This window comes from Periophthalmus magnuspinnatus, chromosome 16 (assembly GCF_009829125.3).
Source record: "Periophthalmus magnuspinnatus isolate fPerMag1 chromosome 16, fPerMag1.2.pri, whole genome shotgun sequence".
NCBI classification, from domain to species: domain Eukaryota; kingdom Metazoa; phylum Chordata; class Actinopteri; order Gobiiformes; family Gobiidae; genus Periophthalmus; species Periophthalmus magnuspinnatus.
The window spans coordinates 1,011,891-1,038,495 of NC_047141.1; the positions used below are offsets into that span (position 1 = coordinate 1,011,891).

General features: G+C 43.1%; 2 protein-coding genes across 5 annotated transcripts; one reads left to right on the top strand and one right to left on the bottom strand.

The window, feature by feature from the left end:
* Window positions 1–97: 97 nt before the first annotated feature.
* On the bottom strand, window positions 98–15,405 carry LOC117383777 (cyclic AMP-responsive element-binding protein 3-like protein 4). 4 transcript variants are annotated; one of them, XM_033980997.2, is made up of 10 exons: window positions 15,092–15,384; window positions 13,955–14,095; window positions 10,517–10,748; window positions 7,153–7,241; window positions 4,751–4,840; window positions 4,288–4,394; window positions 3,855–3,923; window positions 3,197–3,281; window positions 2,715–2,805; window positions 98–2,235 (listed from the first exon to the last, which is right to left on the bottom strand). In XM_033980997.2, the coding sequence occupies exons 2-10, from the start codon at window positions 14,090–14,092 to the stop codon at window positions 1,958–1,960; spliced, it is 1,179 nt and encodes a 392-aa protein (XP_033836888.1). In that variant the 5' UTR covers window positions 14,093–14,095; window positions 15,092–15,384; the 3' UTR covers window positions 98–1,957. The 4 variants fall into 4 exon arrangements, with proteins under 4 accessions (XP_033836888.1, XP_055083977.1, XP_033836887.1 ...); XM_055228002.1 differs by having other exon boundaries at window positions 10,517–10,781; XM_033980996.2 differs by having other exon boundaries at window positions 105–2,235; window positions 15,099–15,405.
* Window positions 15,406–18,157: 2,752 nt separating this feature from the next.
* On the top strand, window positions 18,158–24,633 carry LOC117383788 (zinc transporter ZIP1-like). Its single transcript, XM_033981008.2, has 4 exons — window positions 18,158–18,339; window positions 20,224–20,421; window positions 21,132–21,262; window positions 21,764–24,633. The coding sequence occupies exons 2-4, from the start codon at window positions 20,280–20,282 to the stop codon at window positions 22,463–22,465; spliced, it is 975 nt and encodes a 324-aa protein (XP_033836899.1). The 5' UTR covers window positions 18,158–18,339; window positions 20,224–20,279; the 3' UTR covers window positions 22,466–24,633.
* Window positions 24,634–26,605: the final 1,972 nt, after the last annotated feature.

Below are 26,605 nucleotides of genomic sequence, written 5' to 3' on the forward strand. Positions count from 1 at the left end.
TTTTTGAACAGATTGAGTCAAAATGGAAATAGAAGAGCGTTATATGGCTGTATGTATACATCTAACAATTGAAAAAAAATCCCTGAAATACATTTGTGATTTTTACAAAGAGCTTTACTTCAGTTTAAGATACATTTATGTGCATGGCTGAGGATTTTAACTCTCACACAAAGACCCTTTTTTTTTAGAACAAAGATAACTGTATTAGATAAAAATCAAAGAAAAACAACCTTAAGTTTTCATCAATAATACACTTAATTTGTAACTATTATTACTCTATTTAAAAGTCTTCAGTCCCCATATTTCAATCTTTATTTGCTTGATAATGTATTCAAAAAGTCTCACTGAATAAAAAAATATTGTTTGACCTGTGAAAAGCTGACCTCTGACCAATCCAAAAGTAAAATAATGGTTAGCTGCAGCCCCCAATGTCTTTTACAAACAAGCTCCACCAAATGCGATGTACCAAGTGACTGGCACTTTGCTGCCCTCTGTAGGAAAAAATAAAAAAAATACATCTTTGTTTTCCCGTTGACATTAGTAAATCTTGTGTTTTGAGGCAGTCTGGGAGTTGAACGCACAACCTCCATGTTTAATCACTTGTGATTCATGGGTTTCAGCTTTCTATGATAGTCAACATTTTAAGGACCTTCACCATCCAAAAGCTATATTTTGCTTTAAATTGTTAATTGCTATGGCAGTAACAGTTCTAATTTATCATCATTCTGAACTGTGTGGATGGACAAATCTAGTCTAGCCTAGAATCAATAAAAATAGCAGGAAATATGAAATTAGCCAATATTAATATTCTTATAATTACAAAACACATCACTGCTTAAATTAATTAATTTATTTAAAACTGATTGTCCCTGGAGTGCAAGAAATACATTAACCCATAAACATATAGATTGTGTTAAAATATCCACTAAAGAAAATATAAAATTCAAAATATTCTCTGCCTAAAATACTCTCCTTTAAAATGTTTGAAAAAGGCACACATCCAAAGGCCCCAAAGGGAGGTTAAAACAGATTTATGATCCAAAGAAGAATGAACCCAAACAAGAGGACTAAGGGAGTGTGACATCACCTATAGTGTTTGCCTCCAGCCAAATGAAGCTCATCCAGCCTAGCAGTTATAGCAGCTAATATGGAGCTGAGGTCTATAATTCCATGAGTCAATCAAGACCAAGGCTGTTGAGGGCGAAGATGCTGCCTTGTGAAATAAAAGCAGGATCATGTAGAGCGGGTTAAAACGAACATTTTAAAGCAAGAATGATAAACCTGACAGCAGCGAGTCATGGGCCATTTTTCAATTAAAAAAAATGAATTGGAGTTGATGGAGCCGAACCATGCCCATGCTCACTTCTTGTTTGGAACATGGCAGCTAGCAGGTTAGCTATGTCCAGAGATATGTACAGGCCATGGTTTAGATCTGGTTTAATTTTTAGTCAAGTACAGTGGTCCTTGGTTTATCAGGGGGGTTACGCTGTAAAAGTAACCCACAATAGGCGAAACCCAAGAAGTAGTAGGCTTTATTTTTTTTACAATTATTATATATGTTTTAAGGCTGTAAAACTTCTCACCACACACTTTATACACTTTTCTCAGACAGGCATTAACATTTTCTCAAATTTCTTTCTTGTTTAATTAATAGTGAATGACGCGCATTTTACAGTTCCTCTGACCGTGCCTAGCCAATCAGAACAAAGAACATGCGTTCATGCACTGTAAAAAAAAGTGTAAAATTATACCAAAAACATTCACGAAACAGCGAAGCTGCAAAAGGTGAACTGCGATATAGCGAAGGACCACTGTACCTGTTTTGTCCTGATTTAGATGGCACATTTTTTGTGGTGGTAGCCAATATGAAAAGTTCAAACATAAATTAAACAAAAAGAACATGTTACAGTCTGAAGTTCCACTAGTGTCCACCAGAGGGAGTAGAGAGTAGTACAGACTACATTTCATCGGCGTGAGCAGGTTTGGACGAATCACGTTTCTTGTCCATTTTAAGCCTCGAGTTCTGTCCAGCGAGAGGAGCAAAGCTGTGTTCTGATTGGTTCCCCTGTAAGGGTGGGGGCTCAGGGCCTGGCTGTGATTGGTTGACAGCAGCAGCAACAGAAATGTCCTCAGCTCCTGATTGGCTGACGTCAGAGAGGTCAGTGCCTGATGCTATGTCGTCATTGACTGTAGACTGCAACGAGGCGGAGTCTGTCAGGATGTTTCTAGAGATAACTGAAAAAATTATGGAAAAGCAAAAATTACACAGAAAAAATTAGGACCAAAAGTTAAAAAAAAAAAAAAAAAAGTTTCTCTGTTTTGGCTTATGTGTATGATTATTAGACTTCTTTAAAAATTCTGTTTCTATAAATCTGAGTTCTTTACTTATTTCATGTTTTAATTCTCTGGCTGCAGAAAATGTAGCTTGAAATAGGGCCTGGTAATATAAAAAAAAAAAACCCACAAGCTTGACTAAAATTAATTATAGCTTGAAATCAGAACACATTTAAACAGACCAATACTATGGCTAATTATTTAAGATGATTATGATTTAATAACAAAAAATGTGTAAATAAAACTATGGTAAATATTTTTTAATGAAAAGCTCTTCCATTTTATCCCTACTGACTGCCAGATTCCCCTCACATGACTGACAGTCATCCATGATTCATAGAACCCTAGTTACATTTGTAACTTCAGTTTCATTTTCATACCTCCAATGGGCCTGTAGTCATCTGCAGCCGAGCGTCTGAGAAAGGGACTGAAACTGGGCAGAATGATCAGACCCAGAGATATGATAATGATCTGTGGAAATAAACACAGACTTTAGCTCAGATGCCCTCCCTGCGCGTCAGATGCCGTCCCTGTGCGTCACATCCCATTCCCGTGCGTCACATACCCTCCCTGTGCGTCAGATGCCCTCCCTGTGCGTCAGATGCCCTCCCTGTGCGTCAGATGCCCTCCCTGTGCGTCAGATGCCCTCCCTGTGCGTCAGATGCCCTCCCTGTGCGTCAGATTCAACTCCCTGTGCGTCAGATTCAACTCCCTGTGCGTCAGATTCAACTCCCTGTGTCTCTATGGGGTCTTATTCTGTGTAAAAGCATGGGACCCTTGTGTTAGTTTAGCCACTCATGTCTTCTGGATGTGTTTAAACCATGCAGTGCAGTGGTGGCGTGAGTCTGGCAGGGGACAGTACCAGGAGGCATGTGCTGGTTTGAGCTCCTTTTGAGACGGTTCGTTTGATCAAAGTCTGAAGCTGACGGAGCTGTGCTAAAAGAGACCTGGAAAACCAAAACAAGACAGAGGGATTTGTAGAATGAAGCTTTTAGCAATAAGGCTGAACAATTTGTTTTAATAACGGGGTTATGTTGAAAGTTTGAATTTTAAGCGTGTTCAGAAGATGTGACAGTGAAATCTGAGCTGACAAACTAATGCAAGAATCACATTTCAGAACATGTTTGTACAGATCTAAACTACAGGGTTAGCAGTTTTTATGCAGACAGGAGATTTGGTTGTTTCTGAAAGAATTTTTTGCAATTTTTTGGAAGTTTTTGAACCAACAAATTTCAGAAACACTTTGTATTGAGAAGTGTTCCTCTGCACGGAGAAGCACATCTGTGGATACTGCTGGAGCAGAGGAAGAGGGATACAATATACGAAGGTTTGAACTTTGAGAGTGTTTAAACAAGGGAGAAATGTGAGAAAATGTGAATGCCTGTCTGAGTAAAGTGTATAAAGTGTGTGGTGAGATGTTTTATTAAAGTTGACTACTTCGCAGATTTCGCCTGTTGCAGGTTATTTTTTAGAACGTTACCCTGCGATAAACGAGGGACCACTGTAAATACACTACTCACATGTTGCTCTTCTCCAGCTGCTCCACTGTCCTCTGCAGCTCTTTGTTCTGAGCTGAACACGCTGCAGCTCTGAAACAGAACAGGACCACCATGAGAAAGATCTGGAATTATAAACCCTTGGGCTTCTCTGTAGTGTTCCAGAAACTGCATTTCTGCTGTACCCAGGGCTCTCACTGCCAGCTCAGTCCTTGTTATCTTGGCCTGTCATAAGAGGTTTAATACACCCTACAGCTGAAGCATAGACTGGTCTGTACCACACTGGACTGGACACCATCACAGTCTCTTCAGGGTTCATGTCTCCAGGTGCTGGGCTCTGTACTGATGTAAATAAACTTCTCCTGCGCTAGAACTCCACCATCATGTTTCTTCTCTTCAACTTTCGGGTTACTCAACAACATGTAGTGTATGAATTGTGTATAGTAGAGAGAAGCACCTGTTTTCCAGCTCATCCACATACTCCTTTCTCCTCCGGCGGCTATCCTGAGCCGACTGTTTGTTCCGGATTTTCCTGCGAACTTTCTTCAGAATCCTCTCCTCCGCCTGAACACACACATGCAATAAGAATCATTATTGTACTAAGACTTTAAAAGTGCTGCACAAGCTTTTCATTATTTATCAATTATCTTTTAATTAAAGTTATTTTATTTATGTATTCATTTTTTTTATTTAAGGTGTCTATTTTATTATGATGAAATCTATGAGTGAGCTATATGGACACCTGAGTTTCCTCTTTTTGGGGATCAGTAAAGTCTCTATTAACCTATCAATCAACCCTATCTGGTTGATTAGGCGAGAAATTCAAATCATGTTTTGGTTCAATACATTTTTGTCCAGTTTTGGTTGTTGAAATGTTATAATGCTCATATCTTAGTGAGGGGCGGGTTAGATTTTCATACCTTAGTGAGGGGCAAGTTGTTGGGTAGAGACACTCCCTCCTGGTTCAGAAGTCGCTGTTCTTCCTCCGTCAGCTGCAGCTCAGAGCTCATCTGTGGAGAGAGAAAATGGGACCATTTTAAGATAATGCATCACAATTATCACAATTATATTATTAGTTTTGATAATAATTGTGATCGTACCAACTTTATTTAGCTACTAAACTGTGTATATGGTGTTTTAATAGCATTGTCCACTGTTATTTTAGTGCACGATAGGCAAATGTGCAGCTTAGTATGTACTGCCTTCAATGGCCTCTGCATTTTCAAGTACTATGTGACATCACACAGGACAGCATCGATTACACCTGGCTGTAGGGGTGGAGTTGGAAGTGTGGTTGCTATTAGACCACTTACACTGTCCGTTATACAGTGGTCTCCTCGTTTATTGCAGGGGTTATGTTCTAAAAATAACCTGCAATAGGAGAAATCCACAAAGTAGCCAGCTTTATATTTTACAATTATTATATTTGTTTTAAGTATGTAAAACACCTCACCACATACTTCATACACTTTTCTCAGGCAGTCATTAACATTTTCTCACATTTCTCTCTCGTTTAAACACTCTCAAAGTTCAAACCTTCGCAGGTGCCTTTGTCGGTGCAGAACGTTTCATCGACACCAACGGGTTTTGTTGGGGAGAAAACTTGCAGCACTTCAGAGTCACACTGCAATCGAACATTTATGTAAATTTGGCTGAACGCATTCTGTACTGTACAGGAGACACGGCACGGAGGAGACTGATTGACAATGGTCTACAGTCCCTTAGCCAATCAGGACGTAGAACACAACGCATGTTTACACACTGTAAGAAAAGCATGCAAAATCGCACAAAAAAAATCTGCAGAACAGCGAGGCCAGGGAAGATGAACCGCAATATAGTGAGGGCCCACTGTATGTCCAGACCTCGCCCCTCCTCCCTCTCTCCTTTAGTCCTCCAGACCTCCCTTCTCCCCCCCCTCACTCTCCCCTGTAGACCTGCAGAACTCCCCCCTCCTCCCCGCTCAATCTCTCCTTTAATCCTCCTGGCCCCACCCAGTTTAGCAGCTTTGAAATGCAGTTATGGATGGAGTTGAGGTGTTTAGGCCCACTTTAAAATCATGAAACGTCCCATGTTTAAACAGCTATTATAGAATTGTACTTGAAACTTGTACTGAAAATGACAATCTAAAAGAAAACATAAATCACTTGAACTGAACATTGATACATGATGCAATGGCGATTATCTGCTTGCAATTTGACCATACAAGATAAATCTCAACCTTGATCAAAATTTGTCCTGTAATATCTTATTAACTTTCTGTAATGTTTTTATCACTAACCTGTTTTGCATGTTCCTTTCTTATCTTATTATTTCTGTGCCTTTTGGTTTGGTCTTTGTTAGAGTGTAATTTTAATATCATGTTACAGTCACAATACAAAAATTTCCAACTCAGTTTGAATTTGTTATTGTATTGGAGTTGATATCGAGTCTATTCTTTAGTATCACTCTGTCTTTATATTCCCATGTGGCCTTATATCTGTGTGCCATCCAGGTAGGTTCCATAGAGGTCCATGGGTGTATACAGTGGTCCCTCACTATATTCTGTGGTTCACCTTTCGCGATCTTGATGTTTCTCGTATTTTTTTTAGCTTTTTTTTTTTTTTTTACATGTGCATTGTGTTCTGCATGCTGATTGACAATGGTCTACAGTCCCTTAGCCAATCATTGTCATGACGCATCTCCTGTACAGTACAAAATGCATTCAGCCATATTTACATAAATGTTGGATCGCAGTGTGACTCTGAAGTGCTCTATGTTTGCAAGTTTTCTCCCAGACAAGACGCACAATGTCAATGAAACGTTGTGCACCGACTAATTTCAGAAACACTTTGGCCTCTGCAGACACCGCTGGAGCAGAGGCACGTGAACAACACATTTAAAGTGATCATCGAGAAAGGGGGATATAATACAAAGGTTTTTTTGAGAAAAATGTGAGAAAATATTAATGCCTGTTTGAGAAAAGTGTATGAAGTGTGTGGTGAGGGGTTTTACACCCTTAAAACATAGAATAATTGTAAAAAAAAATAAAATAAAGCTGACTACTTCGCGGATTTTGCCTATTGCGGGTTATTTTTATTTTATTTATAATTCTAAAGCTATTCAGGAAAGGTTCATTTCTGTCCTGTGAATGTGGCTTTAGTATCAATACCTGCTCAGTAAGTATCTAATTTCAATAATAGTTTTAGTATTGGTTAGGATCTGATTTTCAATAATTTTTACAACCCTACCTGGTTATGCAATATATATAGATGTCCCAATACAGTTCACTAAAAAATGCAAACTCAACATAAACAGATTAATTACAGCCATGTTCAACTCTGACCTGGTCCAGAGACTGAACAGAGGATCCAGAACGAGGAACCAGCTCATTCACCACACAGGAGTCTGAGAGGAGCAGCTGAGACCAGGAATCTACAGAGGAGAAGAGGAGGGTCAAAAGAGCAGAGGAGGCAGAGGAGAGGGTCAGAGGAGCAAAGGAGAGGGTCAGAGAAGGTCAGAGGAGGGTCAAAGGAGCAGAGGAGTAGAGGACAGGGTCAGAAGCACAGAGGAGAGGTTCAAAGGAGCACAGAAGAGAGTCAGAGGAGAAGAGAGGGTCAGCGTGGGCAGAGAATGCAAAGGAGAGGGTCAGAGGAGCAGAGGAGAGCGTCAGGGGAGAAGGAGAGGGTCAGAAGAACAAAGGGAGGTTCAGAGGAGCAGAGAAGAGGGTCAGAGGAGAATAGCAGAGGGTCAGAAAAGCAGAAGAGGGTCAGCGGAGCAGAGAATGCAAAGGAGAGGGTCAGAGGAGCAGAGGACAGGGTCAGAAGAGCAGAGGAGAGAGATGGAGCAGAGAATGCAGAGGAGAGGGTCAGAGGAGCAGAGGAGAAGGTCAGAAGAGGAGAGGGTCAGAAAAGCAGAAGAGAACTTTACAAGAGCAGAGAAGAGGGTCAGAGGGAGCAGAGAATGCAGAGGAACAGAGGATGCAGAGGACAGGGTCAGAGGAGAGCAGAGAAGAGGGTCAGAGAAGCAGAGGACAGGGTCAGAGGAGCAGAGAAGAGGGTCAGAGGAGCAGAAGAGAGGGTCAGAGGAGAAGGCCAGAGGAGCAGAGGACAGGGTCAGAGGAGCAGAGGACAGGGTCAGAAGAGCAGAGGAGAGGGTCAGAAGAGCAGAGGAGCAGAGAAGAGGGTCAGAGGAGAGGGTCAGAGGAGAATAGCAGAGGGTCAGAAAAGCAGAAGAGAGGGTCAGCGGAGCAGAGAATGCAAAGGAGAGGGTCAGAGAAACAGAGGTCAGGGCCAGAAGAGCAGAGGAGAGAGATGGAGCAGAGAATGCAGAGGAGAGGGTCAGAGGAGCAGAGGAGAAGGTCAGAAGAGGCGAGGGTCAGAAGAGCAGAAGAGAACTTTACAGGAGCAGTGAAGAGGGTCAGAGGAGCAGAGAAGAGGGTCAGAGGAACAGAGGACAGGGTCAGAGGAGAGGGCCAGAGGAGCGGGCCAGAGGAGCAGAAGAGAGGGTCGGAGGAGAGGGCCAGAGGAGCAGAGGAGAGGGTCAGAGGAGCAGAGAAGAGGGTCAGAGGAGCAGAGGAGAGGGTCAGAGGAGAGGGCCAGAGGAGCAGAGGAGAGGACCGGGGGAGCAGAGGACAGGGTCAGAAGGGCAGAGGACAGGGTCAGAGGAGCAGAGGACACGGTCAGAGGAGCAGAGGACACGGTCAGAGGAGCAGAGGAGAGAGTCAGAGGAGCAGAGAAGAGGGTCAGTGGAGCAGAGGACAGGGTCAGAGGAGCAGAGAAGAGGGTCAGAGGAGCAGAGAAGAGGGTCAGAGGAGCAGAGAAGAGGGTCAGAGGAGCAGAAGAGAGGGTCAGAGGAGAGGGCCAGAGGAGCAGAGGAGAGGGTCAGAGGAGAGGGCCAGAGGAGCAGAGGAGAGGGCCGGGGGAGCAGAGGACAGGGTCAGAAGAGCAGAGGACAGGGTCAGAGGAGCAGAGGACACGGTCAGAGGAGCAGAGGACACGGTCAGAGGAGCAGAGGACACGGTCAGAGGAGCAGAGGACACGGTCAGAGGAGCAGAGAAGAGGGTCAGAGGAGCAGAGGAGAGAGTCAGAGGAGCAGAGAAGAGGGTCAGTGGAGCAGAGGACAGGGTCAGAGGAGCAGAGAAGAGGGTCAGAGGAGCAGAGAAGAGGGTCAGAGGAGCAGAGAAGAGGGTCAGAGGAGCAGAAGAGAGGGTCAGAGGAGCAGAAGAGAGGGTCAGAGGAGAGGGCCAGAGGAGCAGAGGAGAGGGCCGGGGGAGCAGAGGACAGGGTCAGAAGAGCAGAGGACAGGGTCAGAGGAGCAGAGGACACGGTCAGAGGAGCAGAGGACACGGTCAGAGGAGCAGAGGACACGGTCAGAGGAGCAGAGAAGAGGGTCAGAGGAGCAGAGGAGAGAGTCAGAGGAGCAGAGAAGAGGGTCAGAGGAGCAGAGAAGAGGGTCAGAGGAGCAGAGAAGAGGGTCAGAGGAGCAGAGAAGAGGGTCAGAGGAGCAGAGAAGAGAGTCAGAGGAGCAGAGAAGAGGGTCAGTGGAGCAGAGAAGAGGGTCGGAGGAGCAGAGGAGAGAGTCAGAGGAGCAGAGGAGAGAGTCAGAGGAGCAGAGGAGAGAGTCAGAGGAGCAGAGGAGAGAGTCAGAGGAGCAGAGGAGAGAGTCAGAGGAGCAGAGGATGCAGAGGAGAGGGTCACATGAACAGAGGAGAGAGTAAGATGGAGCAGAGAATGCAGAGCAGAGGGTTAGAGGAGCAGAGGAGAAGAGCAGACGAGAGGGACAGAAGAGCAGACGAGAGGGACAGAAGAGCAGACGAGAGGGTCAGAAGAGCAGACGAGAGGGTCAGAAGAGCAGACGAGAGGGTCAGAAGAGCAGACGAGAGGGTCAGAGGAGGCAGAAGAGTAAAAAAGAGGGGCAGAAGAGCAGAGAAGAGGGGCAGAATAGCAGAGGAGAGGGTCCAAGGAGCAGAGGAGAGGGTCAGAGGAGTAGAGGAAAGGGTCAGAGGAGCAGAGAAGAGGGTCAGAGGAGCAGAGAAGAGAGTCAGAGGAGCAGAGAAGAGGGTCAGTGGAGCAGAGAAGAGGGTCGGAGGAGCAGAGGAGAGAGTCAGAGGAGCAGAGGAGAGAGTCAGAGGAGCAGAGGAGAGAGTCAGAGGAGCAGAGGATGCAGAGGAGAGGGTCACATGAACAGAGGAGAGAGTAAGATGGAGCAGAGAATGCAGAGCAGAGGGTTAGAGGAGCAGAGGAGAAGAGCAGACGAGAGGGACAGAAGAGCAGACGAGAGGGACAGAAGAGCAGACGAGAGGGTCAGAAGAGCAGACGAGAGGGTCAGAAGAGCAGACGAGAGGGTCAGAAGAGCAGACGAGAGGGTCAGAAGAGCAGACGAGAGGGTCAGAAGAGCAGACGAGAGGGTCAGAAGAGCAGACGAGAGGGTCAGAAGAGCAGACGAGAGGGTCAGAGGAGGCAGAAGAGTAAAAAAGAGGGGCAGAAGAGCAGAGAAGAGGGGCAGAATAGCAGAGGAGAGGGTCCAAGGAGCAGAGGAGAGGGTCAGAGGAGTAGAGGAAAGGGTCAGATGGAGCAGAGAATGCAGAGAAGGGGGCCAGAGGAACAGAAAAGAGGGTCAGAGGAGCAGAGGAGAGTCAGAGGAGCCGAGAAGCGGGTCAAAGGAGCAGAGGAGAGGGTCAGAGGAGAGGGTCAGATGAGTCTTCTCACCCAATTCTATGGAGATGACATTCTGTTGGTTGCTATCTATGTGACTGACGTCGTACACCACCTGGTACACTGTGGTCTGGTTGAGATCCCGGTCCTGGTCCGGACCCTGGTTCTGGGTCTCCTCACAGATGCCGCTGTCGCTCCCTGAAGAGTCTGGTGTGGATCTGGAGGGAAAGACTTTGTTGGGGTCGACTCCATAAAGCAGCTCCTCCGTCTCACTGTCCACCAGTGTCTGAGGACCAAAATTGGACTTTACACCAAGAACCTCCAAGAAACAAAAAAAACATGGCTGCACAGTTACTTTGCAGCTGATGTCATCAACATTCTCTGGAGGGATGAAGATAACTGGATGCACTGCTCTGTCTGGCGTTCTATCAAACTTAAATCTTGAGTGTTGCTTTAATACAATCATGACCATAACCCTAAAGAACTGACTTAGCTGGAATTACAACAGGTGAGCTGATTTGTGCTGTTGAACATGTCCCTCTGAAATAATAACAGTCACAAGCTAGCTAGCATTAGCTAACTGTTTTTCACTTAGTCACTGTCACTTTTTTGTTGAAAGTCCAACTGTACAGGCAGCTAAGCCAGAACAAATATTAAAGCCGTCATATTACTCTGTCCTTTGATCTGATCTAATGTTGTTTCCTCATCACAAACATACCTCGAGTTGTGTTTCATTCACACGTTTAATGCACTGTCACTTTTTTGTTGAAAATCAACAGGACCATGAAGGCTCCCGTTTAAATCCATTATAATTTATAATATATAATATATATATATATTTTTTTTTTTAGTTTTTTTTTTTTTTAGTTTTAAGTGACCTTTTAGACTTATTTGGCAGGGTTTGCTAATGAGTACATTGTGTCACCATGGTAACTGCTGAAAATTCTGCCATGGACATATATAGAACACTCCCAGTGTGATGTCATTGCAAAGTATCAATTTTAGTGGATTCATTTCACCTGCCTCAAGTGTATTAAATATGAATGGACAAGAGAATATAGTGGTCATTTGAAGCACAGTGATATCGCAATCAAATCAATCACAATTTGAGTTGGTTCAATTATCAAATATTGTACTCGTTTCTGTGTAGACTCCACACTAAAAAGGCAACAGTTATATCATAAATTTGACCTTTTTTAACAAAATAAGTAACACCCCCAACAAGTTGGCATAAACCTCCCTCATAGCTCAGAGGGAGGACAAACAAATTGCACTCTTCATTACATTCATTACAGCACCCTTTAAAAAAACAAAAAAACATCATAGCATTACCTTACAAACTTAGTCCAAAAGGCTTAAATGATGAACTATTGCTTAATTTAATGTTATGTGTGATAATCTTTCAATTTTTCTAGTCATTGTCCATGCGTTTTAACTCACATAAGACTTATGTAAAGTGAATTATGCAGAATTTTGCAGGTACATTGGGGTCGAATTGTAAATGTATGTTTTTTCTCTGTTGTGATTGCTTGATTAAATTGAAGGGGGCGGTCCCTTAACTTACATAAGAGGAGCGGAAGGGGCTGTCCTCATACCTGAGGAAGGTCAGAGGGACCAAAGCGTTGCAATTATCAAATGCCAAAAACTGCAGTTATTCAGATAACAGAATGTCCTCTGCAAACAACAAAATCTCTTGTTTTCATACATCTACAGTGAGGCCAATACAGTGAGGCAAATATGTATTTGAACACCCTGTGATTTTGCTAGTTCTCCCATTTAGAAATCATGGAGGGGTCTGAAATTTTCATCTTAGGTGCATGTCCACTGTGAGAGACAATCTGGACATCACATTGTATGATTTTTTTAAATAATGTATTTGTATGTTACTGCTGCAAATAAGCATTTGAACACCTGAGAAAATCAATGTTAATATTTGGTCCAGTAGCCTTTGTTTGCAATTACAGAGGTCAAATGTTTCCTGTAGTTTTTCACAAGGTTTGCACACACTGCAGGAGGGATTTTGGCCCACTCCTCCACACAGGTCTTCTCTAGATCAGTCAGGTTTCTGGGCTGTTGCTGACAAACACAGTTTGAGCTCCCTCCAAAGATTTTCTATTGGTTTTATGTCTGGAGACTGGCTTGGCCACTCCAGAACCTTGATATGCTTCTTACGGAGCCACTCCTTGGTTATCCTGGCTGTGTGCTTAGGGTCATTGTCATGTTGGAAGATCCTGCCATGACCCATCTTCAATGCTTTAACTGAGGGAAGGAGGTTGTTCCCCAAAATCTCGCAATACATGGCCCCGGTCATCCTCTCCTTAATACAGTGCAGTCGTCCTGTCCCATGTGCAGAAAAACACCCCCAAACCATGATGCTACCACCCCCATGCTTCACAGTAGGGATGGTGTTCTTTGGATGGTACTCATCATTCTTCTTCCTCCAAACACGGCGAGTGGAATTAAGACCAAAATGTTCTATTTTGGTCTCATCTGACCACATGACTTTCTCCCATGACTCCTCTGGATCATCCAAATGGTCATTGGCAAACTTAAGACGGGCCTGGACATGTGCTGGTTTAAGTAGGGGAACCTTCCGTGCCATGCATGATTTTAAACCATAGCCAAACCTTAGTGTATTACTAACAGTAACCATGGAAACGGTGGTCCCAGCTCATTTCAGGTCATTGACCAGCGCCTCCTGTGTAGTTCTGGGTTGATTCCTCACCTTTCTTAGTATCATTGAGACCCCAGGAGGTGAGATCTTGCATGGAGCCCCAGTCCGAGGGAGATTGACAGTCATGTTTAGCTTCTTCCATTTTCTAATAACTGCTCCAACAGTGGATCTTTTTTCACCAAGCTGCTTGGAAATTGCCCCGTACCCTTTCCAGTCTTGTGGAGGTCTACAATTTTGCCTCTTGTACATTTTGACAGTTGTTTGGTCTTGGCCATGTTAGTAGTTGGAGTCTTACTGATTGTATGGGGTGGACAGGTGTCTTTATGCAGCTAACGACCTCAAACAGGTGCTTCTAATTTAGGATAATAAGTGGAGTGGAGGTGGACTTTTTAAAGGTGGACTAACAGGTCTTTGAGGGTCAGAATTCTATCTGATAGACAGGTGCTCAAATACTTATTTACAGTGTGTACCTGTACTTTAGACTTCTACAGACATCTTCTAAAATGTCCCTGTGTGTCAGTGCCCTTCCCGTCTCTCCAGGGGGTCTTATTCTGTGTAAAAACTGCTAACCCTGTAGTCAAGACCTCTACAAACATATTCTGAAATGCAAGGGATAAAATGCAAGAGAGACTTTCTCACAGGTGAATGTCCCTTGAGTTGGTTTCAATGTGCACTCTGAGCAGAATTGTACTTTTCAAACATAAATAGCAAATCTAATAGCAATTGCAATGCTTGTCAGAAAATGCTTGTCTCTTCAATTTTTTTTTTTTTTTTTTTTTCAAAACCATGCATCCCTATAAGAAACTGTTGTCCCTTACTGTTTCTGCTTCTACGGCCCACTCCTGCAGGGGGTCTGGGGTGTCCATGATGAGTCCAGAGGAGCTGACAGGAGCAGAGACAGGAGCAGATAGACCCAGGCTCTCAGCCAGGAACAGCATTCCACTCTCTGCATCCATGTTCTAAAAAAACATATGTGAAAAACTACAGGTGCCAAGAGGGTCAAAAGTCAAGGGGAGACGGGGCAGTGTAATTTCAATGGCCATTTCCCCAAAATGCATTTTCCCCAGAGGGACATAAGGATCACCCCTTAAAATAGCACCTACACACACACACACACACACACACACACACACACCAAACTTTACAATGTTACTACTTATTATGATTTTGAGGAAACATACAGAAAACATTTTCTCATCTCGTTTCTAATTACAAGTCTGATTTATTATAGTTTTAACTCCAAAAAAATAGGCAAAATTTGAATTTTTAGACTCAAATTTACTCAAATTCTAAAGAAGGTATCGATATATAAAATCCCTTCTGAATATTTTTAGTACCTAATAGCAGAACTGAATAAAGCAAGAAATTTAGATGTGGCTTTTTCATGTTTCTGCTTTGAATGTCCCAAAAATCGTCAATTTTGGCCATTTTTACACATAAAATGCCTTGTTTTTCATATAAAAACCTTACATGATGAAAAACTTGTAATACATTTTTTCTTACATTTATGTGAGTAAACTACAGAAGACGTCTCAAACTGATACCTCTGAAATTAAGTTATTTTCCCATTTACCCGCTGTGCCTTTAGACACAAATCAATCACAGACATCAATAATAGTGAAAAACATGACATTTCTGTAAATTAGAGCCCTACCGTAAAAGCGTGTGGATATAACGCAAACGTAACTACAAGCCCTGATACTGAATATACATTTCTCCTCATTTTAGTTAAAGTTTTAACAAAGAACAGACCTTTAAATTTTATTTTTTTTAAATAAGAAAACTTCTCCTTGAACTGCGCACGCTGCGGAATGTCTTATCTCTTCTGCGTCACTTTAAGAACCTTGTGTTTGTACATTTGGAGTTATCTAAACTTTGACTAAAAAACTAAAAAAGTATCAAAATCATCTGTTGAATAAACGCCATTAAACAGAAAGTTTGCAGCTGGTGCGTACTTCTCACCGGTCGCTGTTTGCTCAGGTGCACGGGGGGAGGCCTGATCCTGGTTCAGCCGGATCTGCAGCTCTCTCTCCGTGGCAGAGGCAGGACCGGGGACAAGCAGCAAAGGGACAGAGGCTGCTGGGAGGCCGATGTCCGCTCTCCGCTGTCTGGGGCCAGGGCTCGATCACCGGCTCCGCTCGTTCATCTCACCCCGCGGAGAGAGCACCAGAGGACTCATGGAAAGCGCAGCAAGAGCGAGACAAGGCTCCTCGGGTCGGCTTCGGCTCCAGGTCCGGCACTGTCTTTTCCGTAGAAACACCGAGAGAGACATGGAGGTACTGCGGCCTTGTGGAGGAACAGGGAACTGCAGGGTAGATCTAAACTCCTCCCTCCAGGCGAGTGGCAGACGTGTCATTATGAATGAATGATTTTGAATGTTCCAATGTTTTATTAATAATTACACTGAGGAGCACAGCATAACGTGGCCTTAATATTTACTATACAATACAATAGAATTTATTTAAAAAAATAAAAATGAAAAGATACAATAATCAGGTTTTCGTCCTGCTTTAGTCCAGTTTTAGTACTGCTTCAGTCCAGGTTTAGTCCAAGTTTAGTAATGCTTTAGTCCTGCTTTAGTCCAGGTTTACTCCTGCTTTAATTCTGCTTTAGTTCTGCTTTAGTCCTGCTTTATTCTATAATTAGTTCTGCTTTAGTCCAGGTTTAGTCCTGCTTTAGTCCAGATTAAGTCCTGCTTTAGGCCAGGTTTAGTCCTGCTTTAGTCCAGATTAAGTTCTGCTTTAGTCTCAGTTTAGTCCTGCTTTAGTCCAGATTTAGTTCTGCTTTAGTTTTGCTTTAGTCCAGGTTTAGTCCTGCTTTAGTTTTGCTTTAGTCCAGGTTTAGTTCTGCTTTAGTTTTGCTTTAGTCCAGGTTTAGTCCTGCTTTCGTTCAGGTTTAGACCATCTTTAGTCCAGGTTTAGTCCTGCTTTGTTTTTGCTTTAGTCCAGGTTTAGTCCTGCTTTAGTTTTGCTTTAGTCCAGGTTTAGTCCTGCTTTAGTTTTGCTTTAGTCCAGGTTTCCTCCTGCTTTAGTTTTGCTTTAGTCCAGGTTTCGTCCTGCTTTAGTTTTGCTTTAGTCCAGGATTAGTCCTGCTTTACTTTGCGTTAGTCCAGGTTTCGTCCTGCTTTAGTTTAGCTTTAGTCCAGGTTTCGTCCTGCTTTAGTTTGCGTTAGTCCAGGTTTCGTCCTGCTTTAGTTTTGCTTTAGTCCAGGTTTCGTCCTGCTTTAGTTTTGCGTTAGTCCAGGTTTAGTCCACATTTAGTCCAGGTTTAGACCATCTTTAGTCCAGGTTTAGTCCAGGTTTAGTCCACATTTAGTCCAGGTTTAGTCCTGCTTTCGTTCAGGTTTAGACCATCTTTAGTCCAGGTTTAGTCCAGGTTTAGTCCACATTTAGTCCAGGTTTCGTCCTGCTTTATTTTTGCTTTAGTCCAGGTTTAGTCCTGCTTTAGTTTTGCTTTAGTCCAGGTTTCGTCCTGCTTTAGTTTTGTTTTAGTCCAGGTTTAGTCCTGGTTTAGTCCAGGTTTAGTCCACATTCAGTCCAGGTTTAGTTCTGCTTTCATTCAGGTTTAGACCATCTTTAGTCCAGGTTTCGTCGTGGTATTGTTTTGCTTTAGTCCAGGTTTGGTCCTGCTTTAGTTTTGCGTTAGTCCAGGTTTAGTCCTGGTTCAGTCCTGGTTTAGTCCTGGTTTAGTCCTGGTTTAGTCCTGGTTTAGTCCAGGTTTAGTCCACATTTAGTCCAGGTTTAGTCCTGCTTTCGTTCAGGTTTAGACCATCTTTAGTCCAGATTTAGTCCCGGTTTAGTCCAGGTTTAGTCCACATTTAGTCCAGGTTTAGTCCTGCTTTCGTTCAGGTTTAGACCAGGTTTAGTCCAGGTTTAGTCCACATTTAGTCCAGGTTTCGTCCTGCTTTATTTTTGCTTTAGTCCAGGTTTAGTCCTGCTTTAGTTTTGCTTTAGTCCAGGTTTCGTCCTGCTTTAGTTTTGTTTTAGTCCAGGTTTAGTCCACATTTAGTCCAGGTTTAGTCCTGCTTTCGTTCAGGTTTAGACCATCTTTCGTCCAGGTTTTGTCCTGGTATTGTTTTGCTTTAGTCCAGGTTTAGTCCTGCTTTAGTTTTGAGTTAGTCCAGGTTTAGTCCTGGTTTAGTCCAGGTTCAGTCCACATTTAGTCCAGGTTTAGTCCTGCTTTAATTTTGCTTTAGTCCAGGTTTGGTCCTGCTTTCGTTTTGCGTTAGTTCAGGTTTCGCCCTGGTTTAGTCCAGGTTTATTCCACATTTAGTCCAGGTTTAGTCCTGCTTTCGTTCAGGTTTAGACCATCTTTACTCCAGGTTTAGTCCTGGTTTAGTCCAGGTTTAGTCCACATTTAGTCCAGGTTTAGTCCTGCTTTCGTTCAGGTTTAGACCATCTTTTGTCCAGGTTTAGTCCTGGTTTAGTTTTGCTTTAGTCCAGGTTTCGTCCTGCTTTAGTTTTGCTTTAGTCCAGGATTAGTCCTGCTTTATTTTTGCTTTAGTCCAGGTTTAGTCCTGCTTTCATTCAGGTTTAGACCGTCTTTAGTCCAGGTTTCGTCCTGCTTTAGTTTTGCTTTAGTCCAGGTTTAGTCCTGTTTTAGTTTTGCGTTAGTCCAGATTTCGTCCTGCTTTAGTTTTGCGTTAGTCCAGGTTTAGTCCAGGCTTAGTCCACATTTAGTCCAGGTTTAGTCCTGCTTTCGTTCAGGTTTAGACCATCTTTAGTCTAGGTTTAAGTCCTGGTTTAGTCCAGGTTTAGTCCACATTTAGTCCAGGTTTAATCCTGCTTTCGTTCAGGTTTAGACCATCTTTAGTCCAGGTTTCGTCCTGCTTTATTTTTGCTTTAATCCAGGTTTAGTCCTGCTTTATTTTTGCTTTAGTCCAGGTTTCGTCCTGCTTTAGTCTTGGTTTAATCCTGGTGTTGTTCTTTTCTTGCTCATAGTTGCCAGTGCTTCGGTTTATTCGTGCGCTCTTACTTTGAAAGCGGATCCGTGCGTAAAACCTGGCGTTAGTTTGACGCGCGGGGGAGACTCGGGATGAGTTGTGACATCCTGACTCACACTTCCCGAACTCCGCGCACTCGGGACTAAAACTCTCCGGGAATATTACATCGATTTACGCGTCGTTTTAGACTTTTGTTGGACTTGTTCCGCCGTTTCCCTCCGCCTGGTTCTTCTTTATTTATATGCGCAGAGTCAAAATCCGGTGAGTTATAGTACAGTTTTATTTTTACCTAATTTTCGATTTATTTTGGCATTTTAGTGACGCCACATGTTTGAAATGGAACTCTGTTCGTTTTCTATCGTGAAGAGTTCTGCTATTTTGAACCAACTTGCACATTTTCGATTTTTAAGCACAAATCAAAGCAGCCGCTCTTAGTACCATAGTGTAACAAGCTATATGTAAAGTTCCACAGTTGAGAATTACTTGTACATTACATCTGGTTTATTATGGTATCCCATGGAACAGACCATGGCACATGACTCTTGTAAACACGTAATAACCATAGACTGTATGCGTAATGACACTACACTAGACTTTGGTCCCGTTTAAGAGGCACTTTTTGTTTTCGGCCCCGGTGCAAAAATCAATAACGTTTTGTTTTTTTTACAGAAACGTGGGCACGAGTCAGTCACAAGACCCACAGTTTAAACCAGAGCAGCGGGAGACATTTTTACGCATGAGGCCGATTCTAACTAACTTATTCTTACCATGTTACATTAGTATTTTAGTCCAGGTTTAGCCCTGGTTTAGTCCAGGTTTAGCCCTGGTTTAGTCCAGGTTTAGTGCGGGTTTAGTCCAGGTTTAGCCCAGGTTTAGCCCTGGTTTAGTCCTGGGTTAGTCCGGGTTTAGTCCAGGATTTATTCTGGTTTAGTCCAGGTTTAGTGCGGGTTTAGTCCTGGTTTAGTCCTGGTTTAGTCCAGGTTTAGTTCTGTTTTTTTCCTGGTTTAGTCCAGATTTAGTGCAGGTTTAGTCCCGGTTTAGTCCTGGTTTAGTGCAGGTTTAGTCCTGGTTTAGTCAAGATTTAGTCCTTGTCATTGTCCTTGTCAGTACAGTTCAACAGCTGTTAAAGTGAAGACTTGTAAATACATGTAACTATAACTGAAGTGGCAAAGTCAGCAAATTCTAGTTTCAGATTTAGCAAAAGCTATTGATAATTCTCCCTGATAATATCCATGCCTTTCAGAATGATAAAAAATTAAGTCGTTGCCACAGCGATTAACAATAGATGTAAACTACAGGGTTAGGAGTTTATATGCAGAATAAGACAGGGTATTTTGGTGTTTGTGGTAGAAATTGGAGATGCACCGATGCAGATACTGGTATGGAATATTGGTGCAGGTACTGAAAAAGTGTCTGGATCGGATATCGGTTTCATAATATTGGTTAAGCCAATGGCCTTATTGAGGTTTTAATTGGATGTAATAAGACTATTTAGGCTGATTTTAGTATAGAATGAACTTTTCTTCATATAAAGCTGTTAAGTCCTGATGAGGCAAGGCAAGGCAAAACAAAACAAAGTAATTCTAAGTGCTTTACAGAATAAGACAGACATTAAAATCACACAAATCAAAACATAAATAATCACAAATAATCATCATAAAATTTACATTAAAACAGAAGAGTGTAGAATAAGAACCTTTCAGTCATATGCACAGCTAAACAGAACTGTTTTGAGCCTGGATTTAAACATTGTGAAAGTAGAGGCCTATGTCACATCTTCAAGAAGACTGTTCAAGGTTTTAGCTGCATAAAAGAGAGAAGATTAAACAACAGTTGCATAACACTATTGGATCTCTGTGTAATAAGTTAACTGTGTTTTAAGGGGAAAAAAAACATCTTCTGTCCCTGCACTGGTTAATATCACTGGATACTCAGAGTCAAAGTATCAGCATCACTATCAATGATGGTAATAATGTTCATTTCAGCCTTTGTGATTTGCAAACTGTGTCCTTTCAAATTGAGATTTTGATCTGATTGTGATGAATCTTGCAGCTCTAACTCAATGTATCCTCTTAAATAATGTATCCTCTTTAATAAAAACTGATCAAATGTAAAATGCACTTTCTCTTTCTTCTCGTGTGTCAGGTGGATGGCTGCAGCGTGACCCCTCTCCAGCAGGTCACAGGTCAGAGGTCACAAAGATGGCGTCGCCCATGCGGAGCAGGTCTCTGGGCGTGGCTCCAGCTCTGGAGGTGAAATTGGGGGCTCTGGCTCTGCTCTTCTCCCTCACTCTGATCTTTGGCATCAGCCCCATGTGCCTCGTCCGCTGCACCCACAACCCAGGTGCACTTTACACAGTACTACTAACAATACTAACTTCAGACTTGTACTAAGGAATAGACTTGATGCTTAATACCGATTCTGATACCACCGTGATAGTACCTTCTACTTGGCAAACTGTCTTGTATATAAAATGTACTACACAAATAAACTTGGACTGGTTTAGACAGTTCCAGGATAGACCTGGTTTAGTTCTAGTTTACACTTGGGTTAGACCTAGGTTAGACCTGAATTAGACCTGGGTTAGACCTGGGTCAGACCTGTCTTAGTCCCGGGTTAGACCTGGGTCAGACTTGTCTAGTCCCGGTAGTTAGATCGATGTAAAAAAGCATTCGCTGCGAGAGCAGTGATGTGCAGTGTGTGTAAACAAGGCTGACCCAAAAGCAAAGTAAACAGAACTAAATCTAATGCGCACTGGGGTCGCTCCGCAGAGCCACTAACGTGTGGAAACCACCTCAGTTTGTGATATGATAATAACAAGGAGCAGGTGTGCTCTTTGCACTTGGTCCTCCATTTAGTACTGGAACCACAGTCCAGTTTCTCTCCAGATCTGGACCAGGATTTGAATTATTGTACTGGTTTTTGGACTGGTTCTGGCCTGGTTTTGATCTGATTTTAGAACTAGTTTTGGCCTGGTTTTGGGACTGGTTTTGGACTGGTTTTGACCTGGTCTTTTACAGGTTCTTAAAACCCTCTCTCCCCCTTGTTGTCAGACCTCCGGCGTCGTGTGCTCAGTCTCACCAGTTGTTTCGCTGGAGGAGTGTTCTTTGCCACGTGTCTCCTTGACCTCCTCCCAGACTATCTGCAGGGCATCAACCAGGCCTTCAACAACGCTGGCATCACTGTGAGAGGACTATGGCTAGACTGGGTTTAGGCTGGGCTTAGGCCAAGTTTAGACCTGGTTTAGGCCTGGTTAATTCTGTTTTAGACTTGATTTAAACCTTATTGAGTCCTGGCTTAATCCTGGTTTAGACCTGGTTTAGAACACTATTAAACCTAGGCCAGTCATGGTTTAAATCAGGTTAAGTCCTGGTTTAGAACTTGTTTATACTTGTAGTAGATCTACCGTAATTCTCCAGATTTAAATCAGGACGGTTTAGACCAGTATTATATCCAGACATTCTTCTGGTAAAGATTTGGTTTATTCCTGGTTTTGTCTAAGTTTAGATCTATTTTAGAACTGGTTTAGAGCTGGTTTATTCCTGGTTTATAACTGGTTTAGTCCTAGTTTAGATGTGATTTAGCCTTGGTTCAAATCCTGGTTTAGTGCTTGTTTAGTCGGAGTTTAGCCCTGGCTTAGTCCTGGTTCAGTCCTGGTGTAACTCTTGCCTCTCTCTGGTTGCAGTTGCAGTTCCCGCTCCCTGAGTTCATTATGGCCATGGGGTTCTTCTTGGTGCTGGTTTTGGAACAGATCCTTTTGTCCTTCAAACCCTCCTCCTTCTCAAACCCTTCCTCTTCAGTTCACGACGAGAGTCGTCACCTTCTGGACTCAAACCACATACAAACGTCTGACGCCGCCCCTCAGCACAGATCCAGCCAATTAGATGACTCTCACCACCATCACCTGCATGTTGACTTCTCATCGCAGTCTGCCCTACGTGCCTTTATCCTGGTCTTCTCCCTGTCTCTGCACTCAGTGTTTGAGGGTCTTGCGGTGGGTTTGGTGGAGGAGGAGAAGGAGGTGTTGGAGCTGTGTCTGGCCCTGGTCATTCACAAAAGCATCATTGCGATCAGTCTGTGCTTTCGGTTGATTCAGGGCAGGATCCGGCGTTCTGTGGCCGCTGGCTGCCTGATGGTTTTCGCCTCCATGACCCCTCTGGGCATCGCCATTGGGGTGGGGCTAACGGAGGAGACCAAGAGTTCACCCAAGCAGCAGATCGTGAGGAGCTCTCTGGAGGGCTTAGCAGCCGGGACCTTCATCTATATCACCTTTATGGAGATTCTACCCCATGAGCTCCAAGGGCCGCCTCGGAGTAACATGCCCAAAGTCTGCATGCTCCTGCTGGGCTTCGCTCTTGTCACGGCTGTGCTCTTCATCAAACTCTGAAGAGGGTCTGGAGGACTAAAGGGGAGAATTAGGGAGGAGAAAGGGCGGTGTCTGGAGGACTAAAGGGGAGAGTGAAGGGGAAGGAGGGGCGGAGACTGGAGGACTAAAGGAGAGAATGAGGGAAGAGGAGAGGAACAGTGTGATTGGTCTAACGTGTATCCACATTTCAAACTTCGCCTGTGCAATCAGATGCTTGTAATCAGAAACACCTGGCTGTAATCAGGGTCAGTCCTGTGTAATGTCTCCAATTATTTAAAATTGCAGAGGTCACTGGATCCAAGGCACACAAATTTTTATACATTTTTTTTACTTTGCACTAAAATGACCAAAAGCTCTAGGAAGTATAGACAACGCTATTAGTTTAGCTTAGTTTTTTGTCACAATTTAAAATTATTAAGTCAGTTTTACAATGGGTACTTTTTACTTTTACTTCACTACATCTGGGAGCAGGTATCTGTACTTTTTACTTCACTACATCTGGAAGCAAGTATCTGTACTTTTTACTTTTACTTCACTATATCTGAGAGCAGGTATCTGTACTTTTACTTCACTACATTTGCAAGCAGTATTTGTACTTTCTACTCCACTACATTTTTGAACAAGACTGTAAAGTAAAAAGTATGTTTTAATGAGAGCTGCTGAAAAGGCTGAGGGAGAACATTAGAACATGAGAACATTATATTGTATGTATATATTACATTAGAGATTTGGCCTGTAACATGTAGCAAAGCATGAATATGCAAGGCTCATTGTACAAATTGTTTTCCAAATGCAAGTCAATTCATAATTAATTAATTAATTTCAGTTAAATAAACACAGCAGAAAAAACTTTGAACAACTTTGAACAAGGTTTACCCTTACCTATTTTAATATAATATGGTCATGTTTGGCGTGCTGGATTAATAAGCCCAAAAGGCCGTGTTTCGCCCCCGGGTTGTAGTTTGCCCATGTCTGATCTGTACTTTCATTTAAGTAACAAAATTGAGTACTTCTTCCACCACTTGGAATCATGGGCGGATCAATACCAAAATATTGATACTTAAGTACTCACAATGTATCGAAGCATCAGTTATCATCATATATTATGTTCATATTTTTATCTATATATTTCTTTTTTTTTAGAGCTGTTCAAACTGAGGTGGAAGAAAAATCCTTTACAGTGGTCCGCTGTTATATCGCAGTTCAACTTTCACAGTCTCACTGATCTTTTTTGTGCAATTTTGCATGTTTTTTTTTTTTTACAGCGTATGAACGTGCATTGTGTTCTGCATCCTGATTGGCTAAGGGACTTGCCGTGTCTCCTGTACAGTACAGAATGTGTTCAGTCAAACTTACATCACACTTCAGAGCCACAGTGTGACTCTGAAGTGCTGTATGCTTGCACATTTTCTCCCCAACAAAACCCACAATGTCGATGAAACGTTCTGCACTGACATATCTCAGAAACGCTTTGGACTTAAGTGTTTCTCTGCACGGAGAGATGCCTCTGTGGGTAACACTGGAGCAGAAGCACGTGAACAACAAGCGATCATCGAGGAAGAGGGATATAATATATGAAGGTTTAAACTTTGAGAGTGTTTAAACAAGAGACAATTGTGAGGAAATGCTAATGCCTGTTTAAGAAAAGTGTATAAAGTGAGGGTTTTTACAGCCTTTAAACATATAACTATAACTGTAAAAAATAAAGCTGACGCAGATTTCGCCTATTGCAGGCTATTTTTAAAACGTAACCCCCGCGATAAACCAGGGGGTTATGTCAAAGTCAAATGAATAATACATGGTTTTCATTACATTTTAAAACAACTTATTAGTATCAGTATTGGATCAGTATTGTGATGATTCTTGCTACTGTACTTCTTGATGTCGGCTTGACAAAAAACCCCATTATCATCACTGATAATGGGCTATCACGCTGTTCAGGGAAGCTTTTGTCATGTTTTTTTTCAGTGCTAATACTTGAACAAATGTATTTAATATTGTACTAGTTTTAATATTGATTAGTTTCGGGGTATCAATACTTTCACAACCTTAAAAATGAATTGTGATAAAAAATGATTAAACTGATTAAAATTTGCCTAATTTGTGACAAACATATTTTGCGTGTAGTTTTCATTTCTGTTTAAGCTTAATTAAACTTGACCCCAAAGATTTTTCAGATCTGCAGCTCAAAATGAAGTGATTTTTATGAGTTTTAAGAGTTTCATGTATTGTTTTTTTTTTTTTTTTTTTTTTTGGCTGTTCATAAGTGTTTATGTGCTGGAAAAAGTGAAATACATTTTTAAAACATCTGTAATAATATGCACATTAACTTTTTTTCTATAGTTTTTTTTAAATGATGAATGAATGCTTTGTATATTGTTTTGGTAATCCTATCTACTGCGTCAAGTGTCCAGCTCAAAGCACATTACAGACTGTCCCTGCGCTGGGCCCTGCACTGGGCCCTGCACTGGGCCCTGGGAGCAAGAGCATCCTTTACCACTCGAGTCCGACAGCCCTGGTTACACACTTGCTTCTCTCTCTCACTGTGCTGACTCAGACGTGGACAAGGCTCCAGCAAGGTCCTGACCTGGAGCCTGGTCTTGGTCCTGGTGTTAGTCCTGGTCCTAGTCTTGGTCCTGGTCTTGGTCCTGGTCTTCGTCCTGGTCTTGGACCAGATACAGAGGACAGTAGCTCTTACCAGTCTCAGTGTTTTGTTGATATTGGAGATGGTTCTGGCTCTGATCCTGGACTTGGTCTTGGTCTTGGTCCTGGCCTTGGTCCTGGCCTTGGTCTTGGTCTTGGTCCTGATCTTGATCCTGGTCTTGATCTTGGAGCCATGTGCCTTGTGTGTCACCAGTTGTGGGTGCTGTGGGGTAGGCTACTTTTGGGAGGACACCTGTGTTCCACAGTTGTTGGAATCTGAAGCACATTGTTTGTTGACCTCCATGCTTGACATCTCTGTATTATTGTAACCGTTTTGATCTGTCTAGGCGTCAGAGACAAGACATTTAATATTCTACAGATTTGCATCCCTCAGCGTTCTAAGTAGCCACAAAACCTGGTCCTGGTCTTGGTCCAGATGCAGAAACCAGTAGGGATTGGTGCTCTCTGTGTTTAGATGATGTTGGAGATGGTTCTGGCTCTGTTCTCAGTCCTGATCCTGGTCTTTGTTCTAATCCTGGTCTTTGTCCTGATCCTGGTCTTTGTCCTGGCCTTTGTCTTGGTCGTGTTTGTGGCTGGAGCTGAATGGGTCTTTTGTCTGCTGAAGGACACAAGAGTCTAAATACAACTCAGACTGTCACTGCAAACAGAAGAGTTAGGGGCCAACAGAAGAGTGAGGGGCCAACAGAGGACTTAACAGAAGAGTGAGGGGTCAACAGAAGAGTGACAGGCCAGCAAAGGGGTCAACAGAAGAGTGAGGGGCCAACAGAAGAGTGAGGGGGCGACAGAGGGGTCAACAGAACAATGAGGCACCAACAGAGGGTTCAACAGAAGCGTGAGGGTTCCAACAGAAGAGTGAGGGGCCAACAGAATAGTGAGGAGCCAACAGAAGAGTGAGGGGCCAACAGAGAGGTCAACAGAAGGGATAACAGAAGAGGGGTCATCAGTGGTATCAACAGAAGAGTGAGGGTTCCAGCAGAAGAGTGAGGGGTCAACAAAAGAGTGAGGAGTCAACAGAAAGGTCAACAGAAGAGTGAGGGGCCAACAGATGAATGGGAGGTCAATAGAAGAGACAGGGGTCAACAGAAAGGTCAAAAGAAGAGTGAGGGGCCAACAGAAGAGTGGGGGGCCAACAGAGGGGTCAACAGAAAAATGAGGCACCAACAGAGGGTTCAACAGAAGAGTGAGGGGCCAACAGAAGAGTAAGGGGTTCAACAGAGGGGTCAACAGAAGAGTGACGGGTTAACTGAGAGGTCAACAGAAGCGTGAGGGTTCCAACAGAAGAGTGAGGGGTCAACAAAGGAGTGAGGGGCCAACAGAATAGTGAGGAGCCAACAGAAGAGTGAGGGGCCAACAGACGGGTCAACAGAAGAGTAAGAAGCCAACAAAAGTGAGGGGCCATCAGAGCAATAAGGGGCCAACAAAGGGGAAAACAGAGGGGTCAACAAAGGGGCCAAAAGATGAATGGGAGGTCAATAGAAGAGACAGGGATCAACAGAA

Coding starts and splice junctions, on each gene's coding strand:
- LOC117383777 (XM_055228002.1), bottom strand. CDS start 14,092: ATGGATGCAGAGAGTGGAATGCTGTTCCTGGCTGAGAGCCTGGGTCTA. Junction 10,782..13,954: donor GGGCCGTAGAAGCAGAAACA/GTAAGGGACAAC, acceptor TGTTTCTTGGAG/GTTCTTGGTGTAAAGTCCAA. Junction 2,236..2,714: donor TGACTACAGGCCCATTGGAG/GTATGAAAATGA, acceptor TAATTTTTTCAG/TTATCTCTAGAAACATCCTG.
- LOC117383788 (XM_033981008.2), top strand. CDS start 20,280: ATGGCGTCGCCCATGCGGAGCAGGTCTCTGGGCGTGGCTCCAGCTCTG. Junction 20,422..21,131: donor CCGCTGCACCCACAACCCAG/GTGCACTTTACA, acceptor CCTTGTTGTCAG/ACCTCCGGCGTCGTGTGCTC. Junction 21,263..21,763: donor TCAACAACGCTGGCATCACT/GTGAGAGGACTA, acceptor CTCTGGTTGCAG/TTGCAGTTCCCGCTCCCTGA.